At 39.7% G+C, this 26,476-nt stretch overlaps 1 protein-coding gene across 1 annotated transcript in view; it reads left to right on the forward strand.

Moving 5' to 3' along the window:
• The window catches only part of cfap61 (cilia and flagella associated protein 61), a 62,496-nt gene that overhangs the window by 34,474 nt on the left and 1,546 nt on the right, over positions 1 to 26,476 (forward strand). The window contains exons 16-22 of the mRNA XM_041804948.1: positions 7,064 to 7,156; positions 9,756 to 9,924; positions 10,172 to 10,322; positions 15,623 to 15,915; positions 16,586 to 16,913; positions 22,400 to 22,482; positions 22,609 to 22,820. Of these exons, the coding sequence (XP_041660882.1) occupies positions 7,064 to 7,156; positions 9,756 to 9,924; positions 10,172 to 10,322; positions 15,623 to 15,915; positions 16,586 to 16,913; positions 22,400 to 22,482; positions 22,609 to 22,820 (1,329 nt within the window). The remainder of the gene's footprint in view (positions 1 to 7,063; positions 7,157 to 9,755; positions 9,925 to 10,171; positions 10,323 to 15,622; positions 15,916 to 16,585; positions 16,914 to 22,399; positions 22,483 to 22,608; positions 22,821 to 26,476) is intronic.

Here is a 26,476-nt window from a genome sequence, read left to right on the forward strand (position 1 = left end):
AGATTATCTGCTTGTGTTTCTTCATATCTTTGTGGTTATCAGACAGATGCTTGTTTTCATATGAAGTTCCAGCAGTGGCAGTGTAGTAGAGATAAAGCTGTCTGCTGTTAAAATGTAATATTTAATGGTTTGATGTATGGTTGACAAAATACTTGAGATTCCTCAGAAACCCTGAACTCAAGGAGATCAGCCCAACAATGAAGGCTCTCTTTCATTTCTTTATCACCTTTTATTCCTGGAATCCAATCCCCGTAAATGTCACTTGACTCGGGGTCGGATGTCTTGCGTGTTTGTCTTCGTGGTCTCTTTGTGAGATTAACCGCTCCGTCAGATAAAAAGAAGCATCGAGCTGCTGATGCAGAACGCAGCGATAGCTGCCAGGCAACCGTGCTCATCGTTTTGTCTGAGTGAGATCTCCCCGCTCGCTGAGACGGGCAGAGACTGGCATGGCGGCGATGGCGGGGCGGGTATACGCAGCTGTGTGAGGCCTGGCATTCAGTGGGGCCAGCGCTGGCCCCCTTTAATTAGCCACTCCGCCGTTTCCCCCCGTCAGGGCTCTGCTGCAGCGATCTGTGTTTGCTGTCACTAACGAGTTGACTAATGAGGCAGTTAGTGGCCGCTGCACTAATGGCGAGGCAGCGGCGCATTGAGAGGGTGAATGATGGGTCAGTTTCGGCCTGCTGGGGCCCCCCTTATCAGCCCTGCCCAAATGTCCACACCCCCCCCCCCAACAAAACACAGCTTTCCATGTGCTCATTGATTCCAGCCCAGCAGCCGACTCCCCCCCCCCCCAAACTCCATTACTGTTTGGGACGGGGTCAGACAGATAAAGAGCTCTGCGGCGGTTCGGCCCTCTGCTCGCCGTGGTCAGGCTGCAGGGTCACCATAGCCGTCTGTCACCGCCTGATAACACAACAAATCCAGGACTTCTGATTCAGACACATCCAGACAGCAATAATAGGCCTTAATGCCTCAGCGCAGCGCCGTAAATCCACCTTCTGGCACAGATTAACAAGGAAAGTTTGACTGCACTCATTGTCTGCTGCAGGACTGTTGTTGTTCTGATGTCCATGTTTATGTCAAACCAGAGGATCAGATCGCTAATGACACCAAACGACAGCTTAGGGCTGCTGATCTGTCACAAAACTCTTGTTTGACCAGTAAATCTGGGGATTTGATCAGAAAATATCAATAAATGATGCTGCAAGTGAATGAAAAAGTACTTTAGTCCATGCAGAAAACCGATATGTGATGCTTCAACATTAATACTAAAACTGCAGAGAACTGCTCTCTTTTTTTTTATTTTTCATGATTTAAGCTTCATATCATCAGGTGGTAAAGGCTGCTGGAAAAGTAAAAGTTTGAGCTGCTCGCCTTCGGTCAGAAATTGCAGTTTACTTTGTTTTTCTTGTATTTTATCAACAATTTCATTAAAAATGTTATATTTTTTTAAAAGAAATGAGTAAGCACCTTACTAACTTGTAACTTAAAAGAGTGACATATGTACATTTTTGCTAAATTTATTTTTATTTAATTTTTACCACAAATAAATTTCCAACGATATTAAAAGCCAGAGAAAACCTTAACTTCTATCATAGTGCCATTTATGTCTTTGAAAGACATGACTTGTTTATTATTTACCAATTGTGGATGTTAAATGAAAGACCACTGCCTTATACAGTGGGACATACAACCCCAATTCCAAAAAAGATTTTAGCATTTTAGAGGCAGACTCTTTTAAAAGTAAAGATGGGCAGAGGTTCACCAATCTGTGAAAACTGAGTCTTAAAATTGTTGAGGAATCTCAAAAAAATGTTTCTCAACAACTTCAAAGAGGCACAAAACAACACCAAAAAGAGACACAGAAAAACATCAAAAAGACAAAGCAATCCAAAAGAGACACAAGACAACATCGAAGAGATACAAAATAACATCTAGGAGATGCAAAAAACATTAAAAAAGACAAAACAATATCAAAGAGACACAAGAGAACATCAAAGAGACACAAAACAACATCAAAGAGAGACAAAACAACATCAAAGAGACACAAAACAACATCAAAGAGACACAAAACAACATCAAAGAGATACAAAACAACATCAAAGACACACAAGACAAAATCAAAGAGACACAAAACGACATCAAAGAGGCACAAAACAACATCAAAGAGACACAAAACAACATCAAAGAGACACAGAACACCATCAGAGAGACACAAAACAACATCAAAGAGACAAAACAACATCAAAGAGACACAAAACAACATCAAAGAGAGACAAAACAACATCAGAGAAACAAAACAACATCAAAGACAGACAAAATGACATTGAAGAGACACAAAACTACATAAAATAGCTCAAACTTTAAATCTCCCTCATCTACAGTCCATAATGTCATCAACAGATTCAGAAAATCTGGAGAAATCTCTGTGAGCAACAGACAAGGCTAAAATGTCCCCTTAGAGGCCACCGCATCAAAAACAGGCATGAGTCTGTAGTGAAATCACTGCAAGGGCTCAGGAATATTCCAGAAATCATCATCTGTCAACACAGTTGGCCGTTCCATCCACCAATGGCAGTTAAGCTGGATCATGGAGAGAAGAAGCCATATGTGAACAGGATCCAGAAACACCGCCGTCTTCTCTGGACCAAAGCTCATTTAACGTGGACTGAGGAAACATGGAAAACTGTTCTGTGGTCAGAGGAAAGCACAGACACCGTGTCCTGTGGACTAAAGAGGAGAGGGAGCATCCAGCTTGTTCTCCTGGCTCAGGTCTAAAGCCTGCATCTCTGATGTTATGGGGTTGCATTAGTGCCTATGGCAGGGGCAGCTCTAACATCTGGAAAGGAACTATCAATGCTGAAAAATAGAGAGAGCTTTTAGAGCAACATATGCTCCCATCCAGACAACGTCTCTGTCAGGGAAGGCCTTGACTATTTCAACAGTAGAGTGCACTGCAACACTGCAGTGTGAGTGATCCCAGAATGCTTTTTGATCAGGTTGATAACATCCAGTGTTCATTATAACTTTTCAGTACATATTTTGTGTGTTTGCTAACCATCTTAAAGGCGTTAAGTCCTCTTAGCTCTGCAAGATGATGTGTTTCTAGCTCCTCACTCTCAGTGTAAATCACCACATTTTCACTGCTTCTAATAATGAGTTTAACACAGCTCTCATTGTCCCTCTATCTGGTCAGTTTACCAGGGTTTCAGTGTCTGGTCTTGTAGATCTGTGCCGCTGGGCGTTAATTTAACAGGAAGCTGAGATAAGAGCAGTGCAGGAGGCGATCACAGGCGTTGGTGTGATAAGGCCGGACTCTGAGAGGTACACACTCTTCCTATTCACCGCTCGAAGGAGCTGGAGCTGCTCTTATCAGCTGCATAATGTGTCCTGTGGGCCTGAACAAAGGAGGCTATTTGCATCACAAAAGATGCTGTATATTGTAGACAGTAAACACACAAGAGGCCCACAGGCAGGTCAGGGTCTCTCCGCTCTGAAACCTCAAATGCATCGGAAGGCTGGAGGCATGAAAACATCCGTCTGAGAAGGCTTCATCCTTCTCTAATGTTGAACATCTGCATATCCAAGCATTAACAATAAGCTTTTATCTAAGGTGAACAGGCAGTTAGAGCTTTTATATGGTGTAAGCTACTGTTCACTAGAAAACCACACTATAGACTACATATAAGACAACCCAAAGAGACAAAAAGAGACACAAAATGTCTTCAGTCACCCACATTAGCTATAGATTCAAACATCTACTACAGGCATATGAACACAAAAAGACAAGACGTAATGGACAGTACAGCTACACATTTACGAGAAAACTCAACAGAAAACATGCACAAAAGGACCATTAGAGGCAGAATTTCAAGAAAAACACAATTTCAAAAGTGAAACTTTGACGTGACACAGAAAGACCTCAGAGAGATGCCATCAAAAACACAGGTACAAAATGACAGAAGACAGACACAAAAGGCAGGAACAGAGACAATAAGAAGGGAACAGAGAGACTATACATCCATGATGTGGCACAGTTATCCAGAAAACATCTCTGTGGGAGACAATACACAAAAGGACAAAAAGAGCACAAAGCAACACAAAACAAGATCAAAGAGACACAAAGCAACAGCAAAAACACAGAACAACATCAAAGAAACACAGAACAACATCAAAGAGACACAAAACAACATCAAAGAAACAGAGAACAACATCAAAGAGACACAAAACAACAACAAAAAGACACAAAACAACACCAAAGAAACACAGAACAACATCAAAGAGACACAAAACAACATCAAAAACACAGAAAACAGCATCAAAGAAACACAGAACAACATCAAAGAGACACAAAACAACATCAAAGAGACTCAAAACAACATTAAAGTGACACAAAACAACATCAAAAACACAGAAAACAACATCAAAGAGACACAAAATATCAACAAGCAACACAAAACAACATCAAAGAAACTCAAAACAACATTAAAGTGACACAAAACAACAGCAAAGAGACTCAAAACAACATTAAAGTGACACAAAACAACATCAAAAACATAGGAAACAACATCAAAGAGACACAAAACAACAACGAGCAACACAAAACAACATCAAAGAGACACAAAACAAAATTGAAGAGACACAAAACAACATCAAAGAGGCACAAAACAACATCAAAGAGACACAGAACAACAACAAAAAGACACAAAACAACACCAAAGAAACACAGAACAACATCAAAGAAACACAGAACAACATCAAAGAGACACAAAACAACATCAAAGAAACTCAAAAAAACATTAAAGTGACACAAAACAACAGCAAAGAGACTCAAAACAACATTAAAGTGACACAAAACAACATCAAAGAGACAGAAAACAACATCAACGAGACACAAAACAACATCTAAGCAACACAAAACAACACCAAAGAGACACAAAACAACACCAAAGATACACAAAATAACACCAAAGAGACACAAAACAATATAAAAGAGACACAAGACAACATCAAAGAGACACAAAACAACATCAAAGAGACACAAAACAACATCAAGCAACACAAAACAACACCAACGATACACAAAACAACACCAAAGAGACACAACACAACACCAAACAGTCACAAAACAACATCAGAGACACAGGAAACAACATCAATGAGACACAAAACAACATCAGAGACAAAACAACAGAAAAAGTAACAAAACATCAAAGCAACACAAAACAACATCAAAGAGACACAAAACAAATTCAAAGAGTCAAAATCGGAACTAAAAACACACAAAAAGCATCAAAAAGACAAAAAACCAAAACAAAAAAGACATAAAACAACATCAAAGAGACACCAAACAGCTTTAAAGAGACCAAAACATCAAAGAATAACAAAAAACATCAAAAAGACACAGAATGACATCAAAAAGAAAAAACAACATCAAAGAGACACAAAACAGGTAAAATACACAGAACAACATCAAAGAGACACTAAACCACATTAAAAAGACACAGGGCAACAACAAAATGACAAAACAACATCAAGGAATCACAAATCATATCAAAGAGACACAAAACAGCTCAGATACACATAACAACATCAAAGAATCACAAAACATCAAATAGACACAAAACAACATTAAAGAGACACAAAACAGCCCAGATACACATGACAACATCAAAGAATCACAAAACAACATCAACGATACACAAAACAACAACAAAGAGATTCAAAACAGCTAAGACACACAAAACAACATCAAAGAATCACGAAACAACATCAAAAAGACACAAAACAACATTAAAGAGACACAAAACAACATCAAAGAGACACAAAAATGACATCAAAAAGAAAAAACAACATCAAAGAGACACAAAACAACATCAAAGAGACACAAAAATGACATCAAAAAGAAAAAACAACATTAAAGAGACACAAAACAACATCAAAGAGACACAAAAATGACATCAAAAAGAAAAAACAACATCAAAGAGACACAAAACAACACCGAAGAGACACGAAACAACATCAAACAGACACAAAACAGGTAAAATACACAGAACAACATCAAAGAGACACTAAACCACATTAAAAAGACACAGGGCAACAACAAAATGACAAAACAACATCAAGGAATCACAAATCATATCAAAGCGACACAAAACAGCTCAGATACACATAACATCATCAAAGAATCACACAACATCAAATAGACACAAAACAACATCAAAGAGACACAAAACAACAACAAAGAGATTCAAAACAGCTAAGATACACAAAACAACATCAAAGAATCACAAAACAACATCAAAAAGACACAAAACAACATTAAAGAGACACAAAACAACATCAAAGAGACACAAAACAGCTCAGATCCACAAAACAACATCAAAGAATCACAAAACAACATCAAAAAGACACAAAACAACATCAAAAAGACACAAAACAACATCAAAGAGACACAAGACAACATCATACACTGTCACTTCTATCAATTCAAAATAATAAACAAAGGATTCCTCGAAATATGCATCTGGACTTTCTTGTTGTTTTTTCCTCTTTTACCAAACCATTAGAGACCCATGACCTTTGAAGTGTTACCTCAGAATCATGTGGACATCTCCACACTATCCTCCTATCTGAGTTGTATTCCCATGACAGTTTGATAAAGTGTTAGAGAAAAACACTCGAGCTGGAAACATCCGAGACTCAAGGATAGTTACCTTCTCATCCTGATCTGTGTTTAATCCTCTTTAGATACTTTTACATGAGCTAATTTCTTCTATAATCAACATAAAAACTTTAATTAGAGAGTTCAAAGGTCTCTGCATAAGTGTCAAAGTGTTTGTGTTTACCACAGACCTTCTAAGGCAATATTCAGAGTCTGTTTTTCATCTTCATCATTTTCCTCTTGACACCTCTGACACGAGCCGGGCTCTGAATGAAGGATGGAGGAGAGAAGATTAAAGTTGTCCTTCCCTAGAAAACTGCCCTGCTCCTCTGTGCTCTCTTATTCACTGATACTGTGGATTTAAAAAACTCATCCGCTTCATTGTCCATTCTCTCTCAGCCCTCACCTCAAGTTCAACAACCTGACCCTCGTCTCCACACATGGTTTCCTGAGAGACTGTGACCACGACCACATTGGATTTCTGTCTACAAGGTGAGTGAATAAAACAGCATCAAGCAAAGAAAAAAAGGACAGATACACCTGAAGTGACTGCATAACCCCAAAGTGACTGACCTTTCAACAGAGGTCCAGACAGTTGGTGCTAGCAGTCTCACGGAGGAGAGAGATTAAAGTTGTCCTTCCCAAAACTGCCCTGCTCCTCTGTGCTCTCTTATTCACTGATACTGTGGATTTAAAAAACTCATCCGCTTCATTGTCCATTCTCTCTCAGCCCTCACCTCAAGTTCAACAACCTGACCCTCGTCTCCACACATGGTTTCCTGAGAGACTGTGACCACGACCACATTGGATTTCTGTCTACAAGGTGAGTGAATAAAACAGCATCAAGCAAAGAAAAAAAGGACAGATACACCTGAAGTGACTGCATAACCCCCCCCCCCCAAAGTGACTGACCTTTCAACAGAGGTCCAGACAGTTGGTGCTAGCAGTCTCACAGTCAGTGAAATGGGGATCAGCTGAGGTCAGTTAATGTGTGAATGTGAGTGAAGTGACCATGGTATAAAGACACCTGAGTCTGGAAGCTCCAGTCACTGGTTCATCAGTATTGCTGGCTACCATTACACCATGAAGCATCATGCTGTGGGGATGCTTCTGAACAGCATTGTGCTGTGGGGATGCGCCTCAGCAGCATAATGCTGTGGGGATGCTCCTCAGCAGCATCGTGCTGTGGGGAGTCTTCTCAGCAGCATCATGCTGTGGGGATGCTACTCAGCAGCATCATGCTGTAGGGATGCTACTCAGCAGCATCATGCTGTGGGGATGCTTCTCAGCAGCATCATGCTGTGGGGATGCTTCTCAGCAGCATCATGCTGTGGGGATGCTTCTCAGCAGCATCATGCTGTGGGGATGCTTCTCAGCAGCATCATGCTGTGGGGATGCTACTCAGCAGCATCATGCTCAGAATCAGAATCAGAATCAGAATCTTTATTAATGACCACACAAACAATTTGGTGGAATTTGCTTTCGGTACAGCACTTGAAAAGGATGCTCACATCAACTGTGTCATCACAGAACAGACAAAAACATCAGACATACACAGTACAGCAAAAGGCATATTTAGTCCATGGCTTGATTGAGTGTTCTTATGGCAGAGGGGATGAGACTGTTTTTGAATCTTACTGATTTGGTTGACAGGGATCTGTAGCGCCTCCCTGAGGGCATGAGAGTGAACAGGTGATGGAGAGGATGGGAGGGGTCCGAGGTGATTTTGAAGGCTCTTTGTGTGATGCGTCGGGGATATAGTGTGTCTATGGATGGGAGGGGTTGACCAATGATTTTGGATGATTTATTGACAATGTGCTGTTGTTTTTTGCGTGAGTGTGAGGGATGCTTCTCAGCAGCATTGTGTTGTAGGGAGTCTTCTCAGCAACATCAAACAGTGGGGAGTCTTCTCAGCAACGTCATGCTGTGGAGATGCTCCTCAGCAGCATAATGCTGTGGGGATGCTTTTCAGTAGCATCATACTGTGGGGAGTCTTCTCAGCAACATCAAACAGTGGGGAGTCTTCTCAGCAGCATCATGTTGTAGGGATGTTACTTTGCAGCATCATGCTGTAGGGATGCTCCTCAGCAGCATCATGTTGTAGGGATGTTACTTTGCAGCATCATGCTGTGGGGATGCTTCTCAGCAGCATCATGTTGTAGGGATTGTAGGCTTGTAAAAAAAAGAGGGTAAGATAAATGCAGAAAAATGTAGAAAAATCCTGGAGGACAATCAGATTTTTATTTCATTGACATTACTTTGTAGAAACCTGTTTTAACTTTGAGTGAAAACAGGTGATTTATAATTTTTGATTGATTTATAAAATCAATAAATGGGTTAAACATCCAGGGTTGTGAATACTCTTTAAAAGCTCTATAGGCTCTATATATACAGTGTTTAACAAATTTATTAGACCACCTGTCATATTTGTCTCAGAGACCATCCAGCATCATGAAGTGCTTTAATGCGGACTCTTTCATTTTCAGTCAGTTCTCCATGTTTTACCATTTTGAACAGGAATGAGGAATTTCAAACTGAATTCACCCAAATTTGAGCCGACTCACTGGGCTTCTCTGAGAAGTCAGAAATGAATTAAGCATAACATTCAACCACTAAAACGAATTTTTCTGTTCAGGAATGCAAGTAAATAACTATAATTTGACATATTAATCAAGAAATATTAATGTGCTTTACTATTTTTTTGGTGTTTTTTTGTAAATCGGTAAATTTGTAAAATTCATGGATAACAATAATAATGATATTTTAGCATTAAAAATATCATTTTGGTTAAAGAGCTTCCACATGTTGGTGTATTAACCATTACAGAAAGATAAAAAATGATTTTGGTAATTACCAGTGCTGTTAATTGAGGGCAGCTGTGGCATAAATCTTACTTTGGTCAGGGTTAGGGTGGTCTGATAAATTTGTTAAGCACTGTATATATAAAATTACATTTTTCAGTTTGGACCAAACCAGGGGCCGACTCTAACGGTCAATGCAGCACAACAGTTAATTTGTGCAAGTTGCAATAAAATTCAGAGAGATTTGGCATCAAAGAGGAGTAAATCTGCCTTTTTTCCTCTCTCCTCAGTTATGCATACAGCACCAGAGACCTGGCCCAGCTGCCTTTTCAGTCCTGTATCACTGTGGTGACTGGGAAGATGGTGGGCATCAACAGGAAGTCCAAATACATCCGTGTTTCTGATGGTAGGAAGGTGGCCTACGATTACCTCATCCTCTGTACAGGTCTGCAGTACCAGGTGAGAAAAGCTCCACTCTCTTGTGTGACTGTGAGAGTCATTGCTATGGAAATAATGAATCGTTTCCTTGGGTCAAAGCAGCATGAACTGGTCAGCTTTTAGAACATCAGAGCGGCCAGCTCACAACCAGTTGCAAGATGTGGCTCGCTTAAAGAGTCTTAAAGAGTTATAAGTCTCTACAGTTGACCTGGTACTGACAGATGCTTTTTATTCATTCTTTCCATATGTGTGTCGTGTGACGGTGTAGGTGCCTTGTCCTACCTGTGTAGATCCGAGTCAGCAGAACCAGACCTCTTCCTGCAGATGCCCCGTCCCCTCTAACCTCTTCACCCTCAATGACCTGTATGACTGCAGGGCTGCTCGCCGCTGGCTCTGTGCCAGCTTTGTGGAGCTGGAGGGTAAGTGATTATTGCACACACACTCACAGAACCTCAAATTAATCTGCAGCAGCGTGTCATTACTCAGCCAGTCAGCGCTGAAGTGCTCCAGTATAATTAGCAGCTAATTAGCTGCAGAGAAATCTTTCATCTGGGTGAATGAGGTCGGCCTCTTCCATCCATTTTCCATTATCATATCAGTCTCTGAGAGCCGCGCTGTTCAGAGCAGAAGAGCATACACAGTGTCATTAAGCAGAATTAATCTGCCCTCTGAAGGAATTGTGAAGGGATGCAGAGGGAGGCTTTTATACATACTAATTAGTTGATCTCAGTCATAAAGGAAAACCATTAATAAATGCTAATTCACTCCAGCAGACACCCTGTTTATTTCCATATTTTAATAATGAAAGCTAAAGAGAACAAAGTGAATGTAAATTTAAACATTAGACCAAGGAGACTCTATCAGTGTTCTGTCTCATTACCAGCTTTACAGACTATGTTATGAACAAGAAATCCCATCAAAATACAAAATCTAACGTCTCAGTCGATCATGTTGAATAGAAAAGATCTTTACTGTCATAAAAGCAAAAATAGGAAAAAAAAACAGCCAATTTAGCAGCTCTTTGTCAGCAGCAGCATGATGTTAAATGAAAATGTAAAAAACATCAAAATGTTGGCCTAATGGACGTGCCTTTTGACCTCTGAGCCCCAAAATCTAATCAGTTCCAGGGACCCTGGTAGTTCTAAAGGAGGGATAAACAAGACGCCAAGTCTAAAATTGAATCAGTGCATCCTTTAGTCGTCTGTGCAAATCTTGAAAAAATCCCTGAATGAATCCTTCAAATAGAGAATATCCTGGATGCACTGAGGGATGGAAACCTTGTAAAGCAGATAGATTGTCCAGATTCCATGTCTGTCAGCAGACGGTCATATAATCTTAAGAACTACCAGGGTCTAAATGATGACCCCCTTTAGAACTACCAGGGTCTAGATGATGACTCCCTTTAGACCTACCAGGGTCTAAATGATGACCCCTTTAGAACTACCAGGGTCTAAATGATGACCCCCTTTAGACCTACCAGGGTCTAAATGATGACCCCTTTAGAACTACCAGGGTCTAAATGACGACCCACTTTAGACCTACCAAGGTCTAAATGATGACCCCTTTAGAACTACCAGGGTCTAAATGATGACCCCTTTAGAACTACCAGGGTCTAAATGATGACCCCTTTAGAACTACCAGGGTCTAAATGATGACCCCCTGTAGAACTACCAGGGTCTACATAATAACCCCCTTCAGACCTACCAGGGTCTAAATGATGACCCCCTTTAGAACTACCAGGGTCAAAATGATGACCCCCTTTAGACCTACCAGGGTCTAAATGATGACCCCTTTAGAACTACCAGGGTCAAAATGATGACCCCCTTTAGACCTACCAGGGTCTAAATGATGACCCCTTTAGAACTACCAGGGTCTACATGACCCCTTTAGAACTACCAGGGTCTAAATGATGACTCCTTTAGAACTACCAGGGTCTACATGACCCCTTTAGACCTACCAGGGTCTAAATGGTGACCACTTTAGAACTACCAGGGTCTACATGATGACCCCCTTTAGACCTACCAAGGTCAAAATGATGACCCCCTTTAGACCTACCAGGGTCTAAATGATGACCCCTTTAGACCTACCAGGGTCTAAATGGTGACCACTTTAGAACTACCAGGGTCTACATGATGACCCCCTTTAGAACTACCAGGGTCTAAATGGTGACCACTTTAGAACTACCAGGGTCTAGATGATGACCCCCTTTAGACCTACCAGGGTAATTATTACAACTAATTGTGTTGATTTATCAAAATTAAACCACTAAAATGATTGGAAGTCAGTCATGTGACTGTCCTATAAAACAATCCACAATTAATCAAACACAGAAAATTTTTTTAAATCAGCACTAATTTAAATCCAATACTGTTAACACAGAGGATTAAATAATGTCACTAAAACAGTGTTGAATCCTTACAATAAAGAACAACTAAAGCCAACATCGTCTACCTTCAGATCCTCATAATCGTACGGTAGGAATCACACACTCTCATTTTTCCTCGTGTGTTCAGTGGAAGATTCAGGAGTGCACGGAGGAAGTGAGCAGTGAGATATAAATAACCTGATGAGGAGTTTTATGCCGTGCTGGCCTGAATGGTGTAGTGGATGGTTTCAGCACCATGGACAGAGACACTCAGCAGCTCCTCCATCACTCCTAAAGCAGCTTCACGCTAAAATCCTCAGTCTGCACTGAGCATGATCCACCCAAAGGAAGGTTTGGAAATGGATCAAGGTAACATAGGGATACTGTTTTTTGTGGAGTCAGTAAAATGCTTAATGACAGCATGGTACTCAAGGAAATATGCATCCTTTATATCTCATGCATTATGGGCCTAATTGATGACTGATGATCCTTCTGTTTCTTTACTCTGATAGGAGTACAATCAGAGAGATGGGGTGCACACACTCTTATTATATGGGAGCTTGTATTTTCTATAAAACATCAGGAACAAGCATGAAAGGATGAATTCACTCAGAGAGAACATATTCAGGTGTTCATGTTCACATTATTTGATTCCTTTTCCCTCCATGCATCAGTGGCTCATGGTTCAGGAAGCTGAGGGTCTCTTGTCCTCTGTCATTGCAGGGAAAAAAAACATCTCTTCATTTTATCATGGCTCTTTAGTGGAGCAACCAACCCTGTCTCTTTTTTAAACCAGCACTAAAGGGTCAGCAATGAGTTCCAGTATACTATAAAGCCTGGTTTATATTTGGAATAATGCTGGGGGTTTTGTTTTTAGTTTTTATCTTTTGTTTTGAATTTCAGTTTTGTTTTTACGGCTGGTTAGTGTCATATAGTTTTTATTTTATTTTGCAAAAACACTTTGCATTAGTTCAGTTTTTATTAATGTTATTGTAAAACTGGGGAGATTTTGTCCCTCTTATTATTCTATTTTAAACACAGAGAGATGAATTCACCATGCACTTATACTGATGCACTTTTATACTCATGCACTTTACGTACCTCAACTTTTTTTAATGATGATTGAGTGTGTCTGTTTGGATTATTGAGTGTATTTCTGAGTGTGTAGTTTGAATGTTCATTGTGTTTATGCAGTGACAATAAAGGCCTCTATCTATAAAATGGTAAAAAGGATATAAGGGGTAAAAAGTATCAAAAACAAGGTAAAAGTGTAAAAAATGAAAAGGGGTTAAAAAGTGGCAAAATAGTTGAAAAGTGGCAACAATTGATTAAAAAATATGGCACATAGGGGATAAAACATGAAGGAGAAGTAATGAAAAGGATTAAAGAATTGCAGAAATTGGGTTAGAGAGGTCAAAAGGGCCAACTTTTGGCGTTATTACTAAAATATAGCAAAAATAGCCTGGCAAAGCAGTAGAAAGGGGTTAAAAAGTGGCACACATGGGCAATAATTGGCAGGCAAGTTGCCAAAAGCAGGTTAAAGAGAGGTAAAATGGGCAAAAAGTGGCAAAACTTGGTTTAAAAATGATCAGAAATGGGTTAAAAGTGGCACAAAATGTTACAGAAATGGCTGAATGATGTAGTGAAAAGAGATTCAGAAGTGTCAAAAATGGGTTACAATTGGGGAGGGCCCATTCCCCAGGATTCAAAAGAAAATATAAATACTAAAATAATACTAATGTTAATTAGGCCAATATATTCATGTAATTTTAGTTTGTTTGAAAGTCAAACTAAATCTGTCCCTTTTGCAAATTTGCTTGATGACCACTGCTCTATATATTTAGCCTTAACTGGGTCACTCACACAAAGAAAACTGAATGTGAACTCCTGAAAAGTTCAAATGCTGCCACACTGAGAAGGGATCGTTCCTCAGTGAGTCGTTTTGTACATGCACTCCTGCATATTTATTGTATAACAGTCTTAAACAGTGTATCTGACAGACTATAAAGCTGTCTCTTGGCTCTTAGACCACACTGGTGTAGCAGGGCGGCACTCATAAATATTCAGTCCAACATCATAAACTAGATCAAAATTGCAATGTCAGCTGATATTGAGTGGGGATGCTGAGAGTTGAATTGTGGAACAAAAAGCCAAAAGCACAAAATAGCATAAAAATAGCATAAAAGAGCATAAAATCGCATAAAAGTAGCTAAAAATGGCATTCAATACCTCAAAAAAGGATAAAAATAGCTGAAAGTAGACTAAAAATAGCATTAAATAGCCTAAAAATAGCTGAAAATAGCCTTAAAATAGCTGAAAATAGCCTCAAAATAGCTGATTTAAGCCTAAAAGTAGCTGAAAATGCCTTAAAATAGCTGAAAATAGCCTACAAATAGTTGAAAGTAGCCTAAACATAGCTGAAAATTGCATTTAATGGCTGAAAAAGCACAAACAATAGCTGAAAAAAGCATAAAATGGCATAGAAGTGCATGAAAATGGCATTCAATAGCTCAGAAAAGGATAAAAAAATAACTGAAAGTAGCCTTAAAAAAGCTGAAAATAGCCTAAAGATAGCTTAAAGTAGCATCTAAATAGCTGAAAATAGCATAAAATGGCTGGAAGTAGCCTAAAAATAGCTGAAAATTGTATTCAATGGCTGAAAAAGCACAAAAATAGCTGAAAATAGCATTAAAGACAGCATAAAATAGCATAAAATGGCATAGATGTAGCTGAAATATCATTCAATAGCTCAAAAAAGGTTAAAATTAGTTGAAAATATAAAAAAAACCCTGAAATTAGCCTTAAAACAACTGAAAGTAGCCTTTAAATAGCTGAAAATAACATAAAAATAGCTGCTTTTTGCCTTAAAGTAGCTGAAAATTGCATTCAAAGCCTGAAAAAGCATAGAAACAGCTGAAAATAGCATGACAATAGCTACGTTTCAAAAATTATAAAAGTTAGAAATGAGAAAAGTCATAGCAGTCGAATGACGAAGAAACTGAATTTTTTAAAGTTTAAATGGGGATGATATGACAAAGTATGAAGGAGGAGCCAGTGCGGAGGAATAATAACAAACAAAATGGCTGACATGAATATCAATAGTGTGGATGCTCAGCATCCCCACTAATAAATACATCTCTTTGATTTGATCAGCTTCTTGTCAATGTGGATTTAAAAATTGTCTCTAGAAATACCAAACTGAAATGTAAAATCACTCAACAATCTGATGATTTGAAAGTCTGGAACTGTTTTCAGTTTAAACCTTGATTCTTTTAAAGGTCTTAAACAGTGATTGACTGGTTTTTCATTGATTTATTGATGATTCTAAAAACATTTTACTGGATGTTTCTCCAGAGAACGCCATCGTCTATGGAAACAGCATCGACGTGTTCACCGCCACAGAGACTCTGCTCAGCCTCGGCATTCAGGGTCATCGCATCCATCTTGTGCTCCAACCTCCCGACCCCGGGGTCTCCCTTTTTGGGGAACCTCAGGTTAAGAAGGCCGTGTACGCGGCCTTGGGGAGGGCCAAGGTCCAGGTCCACCATGACTGCATGCTGACTCAGATGGACGACAGAGTCCGTCCTGAGGGTCTCACATCGGTGTCGTTCTCCACAGACTCGGAGCCTCTCCATCTGCAGTGTGGAGTAAGTTTCTAAACCCTCTGGAAGGTTCCCCTGCTTCAGCAGTCACTTATTAGTTTTCACAAAGGAGCATTTTCTCCAAACAATGCTGGTTTCCTGGCCAGGCTGTGTGGTTGAGCTGAAACAAACAACAGGATGAATTCACCAGCTCACAGCTGCTGCTGGAGTCTTCATTTCCCTCCTGGACTCAGACGCTGTTTGTCAAACGCATTAGTTTGTTTTTCTGATTGTCATTGTTTCAGACAGTGGAGGATTCTGGCTTCATTTGTTTTGGTATTTACTGGAGGAGGATCTCTATTGTCCTTTCCTGCTGCATTTCAGCGCTCTATGTCTGCATGCGCTCTGCTGTGGAGGAGTTTTAATCAGGTTTCATTAATGTAAAAAACACAGAGGATGCAGTAAATATACTAAATCTAAACCAGGGGTTCTCAAACTTATCAGCCTGCGACTCCTAAAATAAAGGTGCTAGAGACCCCCATATGCATGCTGTGTTCAACCACCTTCAGGTCCAGTGGGGGTCCCTGGTCTCTGGCACCTTTATTTGGGGCTCGCTGGCTGAAAAGGTTGAGAAGCCCTGCCTTAAACAAAGTAAAAGATGATCAGACATTCTGGGGACAGAGGGGGACAAGTGAATCAGAATATCTACACTGACTTTATTATTTTCTTCTTCCAGGTGTTCATAAATCTCTCCAACAAAGGAGTCGACTACGACGCCTTCAGAAGCATCAGTGACTCCTTCCTGGTCTTTGACAGCAGACTCGTCATCAACGCCGCTTTCCAGACCAGCGATTCGGCCATTTTTGGTGCCGGACCTCTCACTAAATTCTCCCGCTGCTACTATGCAGACGAGTGGTCGCACGCCAACTTTAGCTCAAAGGAGGTGGGCCAGGAACTCGCAGCCACGCTGCTGCGTCTCTTTGACCCGACGCTGGAGTCTGCAGACCAGCCTGAGCTGGAGGAGGACCGTCTAGTACCCATTTACAACCAGGCAAAGATCCAAGGTTTGGTTCTACTGCGTCTTTAAACAAATATCCAACTCCTCCCCTTGGTCTCATGGTGGCGCTGTGAGTCAGAGTGTTCAGTCTTCTTCTCTTAGACCCGGGCTGTCAAAGGATTCTGGATTTAGGTCTAACCTGAGGGCCCAACAGGGTCAAGACTTAACCAAAAACTGTCAACTGTGTTTTCACAAGTTTATTAGAGCTCATTATAGGTGAATTATAGAATTATAATTATAGAATTATAGGGGAAATTAAACAGTGATGATAAAGGATTTTAAAATTTCTAAGAAAAAAAAAAAAAGTCAAAATGATTAAAAATCCCAGCATCAGTGTTACTGTGTGTCCATGTCAAATAAATGCTAACCAAATAAATAAATGAGTTAAAGGCTAAAAATTGAAATAAAACATCAACTTTATAAGTCCTAAAGGTCAAACTACAAAATTAAAAGTCAAAATAAGGTTTTTAAAAGGCAAATACATAAAATAGAGAGTTAAAATCATGAGTTTAAAGGTCAAGATATGAGGGAAAATACTAAATCAATAAAAGGTCAAAATGAAGATAAAACTGAAAACTGTGACTCTTAAAGGTCAAAATACAAGGTAAAATTCTAGAACAATGAAAATGAAAATATGGGATTTAAAGTCAAAGTAAGGCGTTTGAATGGTCACAATATGATTTAAAATGAAAAATTGTGAACCTAAAAGGTCACAATATGAGAGAAAAGGTCAAAATTATGAATTTAAAGGGTCAAAATATGAAATAAAAGTCAAAATCCTAAGTTTCCGTCATAATCTTGGAATGCAAAATAAAAATATGATATAAAAACACAAATTAATTTCTTTCCCTCATTCCTGACTATTTCTACACTCTACTTTTTCAGATTTTTATGACTTTACAAGGTTTTTTTTTTTTTTTTAAGATCTTCAAGGTGAAATTTACATTTTTATACTGGAGGATATCTGCACACCTCATTCCGGTGAGCCCCTTCTAATTAAGATATGAAATGATCTTGTGGGCCGGGTAAAACTGCACCGTGGGCCACATTTTGACCCCGGGCCTTGAGTTTGACACCCATGGTGGGATTAAAAAATGCTGTAAGGTACAGCAACAGAGCGGCAGATAGGTAGAAGTTCCTGGTGTGACAACAACACTGATGTGACAACAACACTGGTGTGACAACAACGCTGATGTGACAACAACACTGACGTGACAACAACACTGATGTGACAACAACGCTGATGTGACAACAACACTGATGTGACAACAACACTGGTGTGACAACAACACTGATGTGACAACAACACTGACGTGACAACAACACTGACGTGACAACAACATGGATGTTACAACAACACTGATGTGACAACAACGCTAATGTGACAACAACACTGATGTGACAACAACACTGGTGTAACAACATCACTGATCTGACAACAACACTGACATGACAACAACACTGGTGTGACAACATCACTGATGTGACAACAACACTGATGTGACAACAGCACTGGGGTGACAACATCACTAATGTGACAACAAACTTGATGTGACAACAACACTGGGTTGACAACAACGCTGATGTGACAACATCACTGACGTGACAACAACACTGGTGTAACAACGTCACTGACGTGACAACAACACTGGTGTGACAACAACACTGGTGTGACAACATCACTGACGTGACAACAACACTGGTGTAACAACATCACTGACGTGACAACAACACTGACGTGACAACAACACTGATGTGACAACAACACTGATGTGACAACAACACTGGTGTAACAACATCACTGACGTGACAACAACACTGATGTGACAACAGCACTGACGTGACAACAACACTGACGTGACAACAACACTGGTGTGACAACATCACTGACGTGACTACAACACTGGTGTAACAACATCACTGACGTGACAACAACACTGACGTGACAACAACACTGGTGTGACAACATCACTGACGTGACAACAACACTGGTGTGACTACATCACTGACATGACAACAACACTGATGTGACAACAACACTGGTGTGACAACATCACTGACGTGACAACAACACTGACGTGACAACAACACTGGTGTGACAACATCACTGACGTGACAACAACATTGATGTGACAACAACACTGATGTGACAACAACACTGGTGTGACAACATCACTGACGTGACAACAACACTGGTGTAACAACATCACTGACGTGACAACAACACTGACGTGACAACAACACTGGTGTGACAACATCACTGACGTGACAACAACACTGATGTGACAACAGCACTGATGTGACAACAGCACTGATGTGACAACACTTTCTCCCATACAGAGCCTGATCAGTGAGTAGGTCTTCTTAAACTCTGTCCCATCCTCCATCTGTTCTTCATATCCAGGCTTAGTTAACTCGTAGATCTGTGTTTGGTTTCTAGCAAAGAAAAAATTCCTTCACATTTATCTGCAGAAGCGAGAGATCGATATGTTTTCAGGGTCTGGTTTACCTTCGTACTGTCGTCGGTGTCCTTCCTGTCCCTCTGTGTTTTTGTCTGCTTTTCTCTGACTACATTTGCCGTGCCAATATTTTTCCATTATGCTTTTGTGGAACATTTTCCAATCTTTCACCCACCCACCCACAGCAGATGTTTTTGTGGTAGACACTCAAACCATAGCGAGGCGTGACAATGGCATATTGTGGTGCCGTGTATTCACAGAGGAACCAAGGCCACTGCACAGGTTACATAAACACAACAGGCACTCTGCTTCGGCCTTCTCTCACAGATGAAAACACACGTGAACTTTTCACAGCCGTTTCAGGGAGGAAGAGGAGCCATCTCACTGCCTGGTGTCTGAGTCCATCACCTCAGCTCTGTTCTCTCCTCTCAGAACAAGGCTGGTTCTCTGCTCCAAAACTTAGAGCCATGTCTGAGAGCAGCCTCTTATCATTGGTCTTTCACTAAAGCGCTGGAGTGTGGCTGAAGAGCAGCGTTACTCAACCCTGCTCCACCAAACAGCTAAACTGTTGAAAAATACCTCTGCAAGAGCCAAAATCTAAGTGGTGAAAAGCGGCAAAAAAGGGTTAAAGCAGCTGTAAAAATATGTACAAGGTGGCAAATAATGGTCAAACAGGGGCATATAGGTGGCAACAAGGGGCAAAGTAGGCATAAAATGGCAAAAAGTGGGTGAAAAGTGGATAAACAGTGAGAAAGAGTGGCAGAATAGGGCGGTAAGTGGCAATAATAGGAAGTTACCAAAAAATGAGTTATAGGCGACAAAAAATGGCCAAAAAACAGCAGAAACATGACAAAAAATGAGTGTAAAAGTGACTTAAATGGGCAAAAATGTGGGAAAAATGGTCAAAAACCAGCAATGAGTGACCAGAATGTTGAAACAGTGGCATTTAATGGCAAAATGAGGCTAGAATGGGCTAAAAGTGGCAAAAACAATGGCAAGAAGTTGAAAAACAGTGGGAAAGAGTGGCAGAGTAGGGCAGTAAGTGGCAACAATAGGTGAGAAGTTACCAAAAAATGAGTTAAAGGTGGCAAAAAAATGGCCAAAAAACCAGCAGAAACATGACAAAAAATTAGTTTAAAGGTGACTTAAATGGGCAAAAATATGGGAAAAATGGTCAAAAACCAGGATTGAGTGACCAGAATGTTGAAACAGTTGCATTTAATGGCAAAACACGGCTTAAATGGGCTAAAAGTGGCAAAAAAGGGAAAAAATTGCAAATAGTAAAAGGCTGGATAAAAGAGGCAAAAAACTGGTGGCAAAAATTGGAAAGAAGTAGTAAAAATGGGCAAAAAATGGAAAAAGAAATGGCAAAGTGGTCTTAAAGCAGTGAAAATGGATTACAAGAGGTGAAAAATAAAAATCAGAAATTGCAAATAAGGGCAACAGAAATGTACAGACAACAAAAGAAAGATTGACATTTAGAGCCAACTGTATCAGTGTGGGGATTCAAACTGATTAATGTGACTTGTAATGGATGATTTCTGAGGTCAAAGTTGACCTTTATAAAGGTTTTCTGGGGGAATAATGTTTCAGATTAAGACATAAAAGAGCCACATGTGGCTCCAGAGCCACGTATTGAGGATCTCTGATCTACCCTGAATGAAATGAAATAAAATGTCTGTAGAAAATCACAGAGAGGGCGGGGAGAGGGACAGATAAGACACACCCACTCATTCCTTTGTGCTGTTACGATTGGCTGGAACGTCATTCAGTCTTCTCTGCTTTTTGGGTTAGATCGAGCCTTTATAGATCTTTTGCAGACGTCACTACGATGACGTCTCTCGCTCCAGCGGACCGCAGAAGTAAAAATGTAAACCAGGTCGAGGCGACAACACTTTCTGGTTTATAATGACATTAGAGCAGGGGCGTCACACTCAAGATCAAATCCAGATCTTATTATAACTGGCTCCAAAATATGAGGCCTGCAGATTTCCTCCAGTATTAAAATGTAAACTTAACCATGATAAGTCATAAAAATGTAAAATATAGAGTAAAAATAATTAGATAAAAAGAAATGTGGGAAAAGTTCATTTCATCTTTTCAGTTTTGCATTGCACAATTATGACTTCAGTCTATTATTTGGACTTTCAATTCATATTTTCACCATTTTCAATTTATTATTTGGACTTTATCTAATAATTTCAGCTTTCTCTTATCTTTTGAATTTGAAAATAATTATTTTCACTTTTTATCTCACATTTTGAGCTTTTCAATTCATAATTTTGACTTTTTTTCTAATCGTTTGACATTTTCAATTTATTATTTCAACCTTTATCTCATATTTTGACCTTTTAGGTGCACCATTTTATATTTTCAGTCATATTTTGCCTAAAAACATGACTATGACTTTCTTCTTAAAAGCATTATTTTAACATCTAATTTTGTGTTTTGACCTTTTGAACTAATCAGTTTGACTTTTTATCTCAGAGCGTTTTAACTAATCATTTTGACTTTTTAAATCTCAAAATCATTTATCACCAGTGCTGGTGTTTCCCACGTATTTTATTATTACATTAAACGTACATTATTTTACTGGAGGAAATCTGCAGATACTGGTGGGCCAGTTAGAATACAAATATGATATGATCTTGCGGGCCGGATGTAAATGATCCTCAGGCGGGGTTTGGCCCCCAGGCCTTGAGTTTGACACCCGTTTACTAGATCCAAAATTCTTTCACAAATGTTTGTAGAAACAGTCTGCATGCCTAGGTGCTTGATTTTATACACCTGTAGCCATGGAAATGATTGGAACACCTGATTTACATTATTTGGCTGGGTGATCAAATACTTTTGGCAATATAGTGTATCTGGAGTGTTAAGACACAAAGCTGGGATTTACAGGGTCTTTAACCAGTGGATAAACCCTGACAGAGTGTTGATTTAAACTCTGAGGTGTTAAATTTGCAGTGTTGGAGGTTCAGATTCCAGGCACTGGCCTTCCTTTCAAATCTGTGTGTTTTGTCTCTGTTCTCAGGTGGGAGGCTACCTGGAGGTTATAACTACCTGAATTTCACCAAACCGTCTCCTACGATCCAGCCGAGTTCTTCTGTTAAACAGGTAAGGTGTTCTACTGCCCTGCACACCTGTCAGAGGACAGCAGCAGTTCCATCCTGGCTCTGTTTACCACACATTTAGAAAAATCAGCTTAAATCTCATGACTTCTCTCTGTTTATCTGGGTGAAGTTACAGGACAAAGGCATCGCCACCGGGCGAGCAGAGACAGGAAACTTCTTCTGTTTACGCCTGGACTGCTACGAGCTGGTGGAGACGCTCACCTGTTTGTCCCTGAAGCCCCTCCCGGTCTCAAATTACCTGTGTCTGTACGGGAAACACCAGCAGCTGCTGGGCCAGCTGTCCACCGTCTACTACAGAGGTCTGATCCCTGACCTGTACAGGTGAGAGAACGCTGGGAACTTAGTCCAGCACATTTTTAACAGCAAGTTAAAAAAACGATGTGGTGATGATTATAACCAAAACCTGACAGCTATTTTCATCTGCTGTTAAATTCATATAACTTTATTTAATGTTGACATTGTTCACTTAAAGAAATATGTGCCACAGTACATAGTCACCTTAGTAATGTAAATCCCCTTTTTAAATCAGAAATAAAATGGGTTAAAAAGGAAAAAAAAGGTGGAAAAGGTGGGGAATTGGATTTTAAAAGTAGCAGAAATTGGTTAAAAGTTGCAAAAATTAGATTACAGTGTGAAAAAATATGGAAAACGTGACAACAAAAAAGGTTGGAGTGGCAAAAATCAGCATGACAAATAGTGAAATGGGGGTAAATTGGCAAAAATAGGTGTAAAATGTGGTGAAAAGGGGTCAAAGTGGCAATAATGGGTCGACAGAAGCAAAATTAGGGGAAATTGTGCAGAAAAGGCGTTAAAACTTGATTAAGAAGAGGCAGAAATGGGAGTAATGTAGCAAAAATGTATTAAAAGGGGCAAAAATTGGCGAGAAAAAGTGATGAAATCAGGTTCCATTTGGCAAAAAAAAAGGAAAAAATGGGCTCAAATTGTGCAAAATAATGTTCTTAGTTTCTTAAAGACATCTGGCGACCCCTTCCAAGTGTCTCACGACCCCCAAGGGGGTCCCGACCCCAGTGTTGAGAACCACTGAGCTAGATAGCTGATGCAAACGCTAACTAGTGGATGCTAACATTAGCTAGCGGGCTAGTGTGTTAACAACGCTGAAGATGCAAAACCTCTGCAAAACTACCAAGCAGCAACCTCCAGTCCTGAAAAGTGAAGCCAGTGTGGAATTGACAAAAATGCAATACCACGAGTGTCCACTAGAGGCTGGCTGCAGAAAACACCAGAGGTCCTGTACACCAGTGGTTCTCAACGTTGGGGTTGGGACCCCATTGGGGGTCGTGAGACACTGAGAGGGGGTCACCAGACGCCTTGAAAAAACTTCAAATATTTTTCAAATTACACTGTTGTCACTTTACACCAATTCTACCAAATTTTAACCCGTTTTTTTCACTTTTTCGTGCCAATTTTAGCACATTTTGCCACCCAAAACCCATTTTTGTCTATTTTAAACCTTTTCCACCACTGCCTGTTTTTGCCACTACTAAACCGAATCTTGCCACTTTCCACCTATTGTTGGCCCATTATTGCTTTCATTAACCCCTCATTACCACTCCTTATGCCCATTTTAACTACATTTCACTCTATGATATGCTCTTTTTGGCCAGTTTAACCCATTTTAGCCAATTTCTGCCTTGGCTAACCCTTTTTTGCCCGTTTATATCAATTTTTCATCCTATTTCACCAAATTTCCACCTATTTTTTTGGCACTTTTCAGCCACTTTTCATCCCCTTTTACCACCTCATGTGCCCGTTTTTGCCACTTTATTTTATTTTTAATTTTTTACACTTCTAACCCATTACTGCAACTTTTTAAATCCAATTTCACCACCTTATTCACCTATTTTGCCACAATTAAAACATTCTAATTCTGTTTTTGAGAAAAGAAATGTATATTTTTAAGAGGACTCCTTACTACATAAATGAACGAAAACACATTTGTATGTTTGATGAGAGTGGTTGTTATTCGGGTTGAATATAAAACATGGATATTACAGACTAACTTTACAATGGACCATGATTTTGTTAGCCCCCATTCTGGCTGTGCCCCAGAAAGCTCTCCCATTTATCCCCCTGTGCATGGCGATGTTCAGCCACCTTCAGGTCCAGTAGGGGTCCCCGCTCTCTGGGGTTGCGGACTGAAAAGGTTGAGAACCATTGCCGTACACAACACATGCTAAAAAGATGATTTCACACTAGAAATAAACAGGTTTACAGCCTGGTTCAAAAAACAAACGTGTCTCATTAGCTAGTGTCTTCATGTGCTCTCACTGGGGTGAAGTTGTCTGTTCTTCTAAGGTGACCTTAGATCAGGGGGGTCAAACTCAGTCACAGCAGGGGCTGAAATCTGAATTCAGGTCTAACCTGAGGGCCTAACAGGGTCAAGATTTAACCAACAACTGTCAACCGTGTTTTCACAGGTACTGAATTATAGGGGAATGATTCAAAATCACGACATCAGTGTTACTGTGTGTCCATGTCAAATTAATGCTAGATGAATGAATAAACGAGTTAAAGGCTCAAAATCTTAGATAAAAGTCAACTTTATAGATAACATTTTTAAAAGGCAAATATATGAGATGGAGAGTTAAGATCATGAGTTTAAAGGTCAAGATATGAGATAAAATACAAAATCAAGAGTTTAAAAGGTCAAAACAGAAGAAAAACATTTAAAATTGTGACTATTAAAGGTCAAAATATAAAATAAAATTCTCAATCTGAGTTTAAAAAGTGAAAATATGGGATTAAAAATCAAAGTTAGGAGTTTAAAAGGTCACAATATGATTTATAATGAAAAATTGTGAACCTAAATGGTAAAAATATGAAAGAAAAGGTTGAAATTTTGAATTTAAAATGTCAAAATATGAAATAAAAAGTCAAAATCTAAAGTTTAGGTCATAATCTTAGGATGCAAAATGAAAATGTGAAATAAAAACACAGAGTAATTTCTTTCCCTCATTCCTGACTATGTCTACTCTCTACTTTTTTAGATTTTTATGACTTAACAAGGTTTTCTTTTAATCTTCAAGGTTAAATTTACATTCGGGTGAGCCACTTCTAATTAAGATATGAAATGATCTTGCGGGTCTGGTAAAACTGCACCATGAGCATTTGGCCCCCGGGCCTTGAGTTTGACACCTGTGCCTTAGAAGAAGTGTCTCCAGTCTCTGTTCTGATGCTTTCAATGATCATAGACCACTGAGGCTGATAGGTTTGGTAAATTTACCTCACAATGAAGAAAAAACAGCATTTAACTGACTGTTAACTCTAATAAAGGCAGAGACATCAGCTAACAACAGACTGGACTGAGATGAACTGCTCTGGGATTTTAGATTGGAGTGTTAGAGGGGCGGGGCCATTCCCCACTGTGGGCTGGTGACATCACCAGTCCACATATTGGCCCCGCCCACATGAAACCCAGCCAGGAAAGAGGTGCAAAACTGTCTAAGTCTAAATCCAGAATTCAGTCACATGTGGATCTCAGAGTTTTCATGTTTACAGAAACCAGATTCACACATTTCTAGAGTGTTAGGACAAAGTTTGGTTTTTACCCTACAGGCTCTTTAAGATGACTATAATAATCATTAAAAATGACAAAAATAACCTGTAATGTCTCCGTCTTTGTGAGGTGAGTGTTGAACATGAAAACTTTTACAGAAACTGCAGGGAACGTGTTTTCGTGTGCCTTTTTTGGCTCATGTGTTCTCAGTGAAGCCTTTTATTTAACTTGCACAACATGCCACCTCAGTGATGAAGAGCCAATTTCAGCTGTGGTAAATGTGGAGGGAAACCAACCAATCAGCTTCCTTGTGGTGTAACGGGCCTTCAGGAATGATCGGCTTTGTGAGCTACGTGATTTCTTCATTTGTTCCAACAAAAGGTTTTACCAAATTACATTTTTCCTCACTCTTTTGCTCGTGCACTTTCAGTTGTTGCTCAGGGAAACGCGGTGCTTTTGG

This window comes from Cheilinus undulatus, linkage group 14, assembly GCF_018320785.1.
Source record: "Cheilinus undulatus linkage group 14, ASM1832078v1, whole genome shotgun sequence".
Taxonomy (NCBI): Eukaryota; Metazoa; Chordata; class Actinopteri; order Labriformes; family Labridae; genus Cheilinus; species Cheilinus undulatus.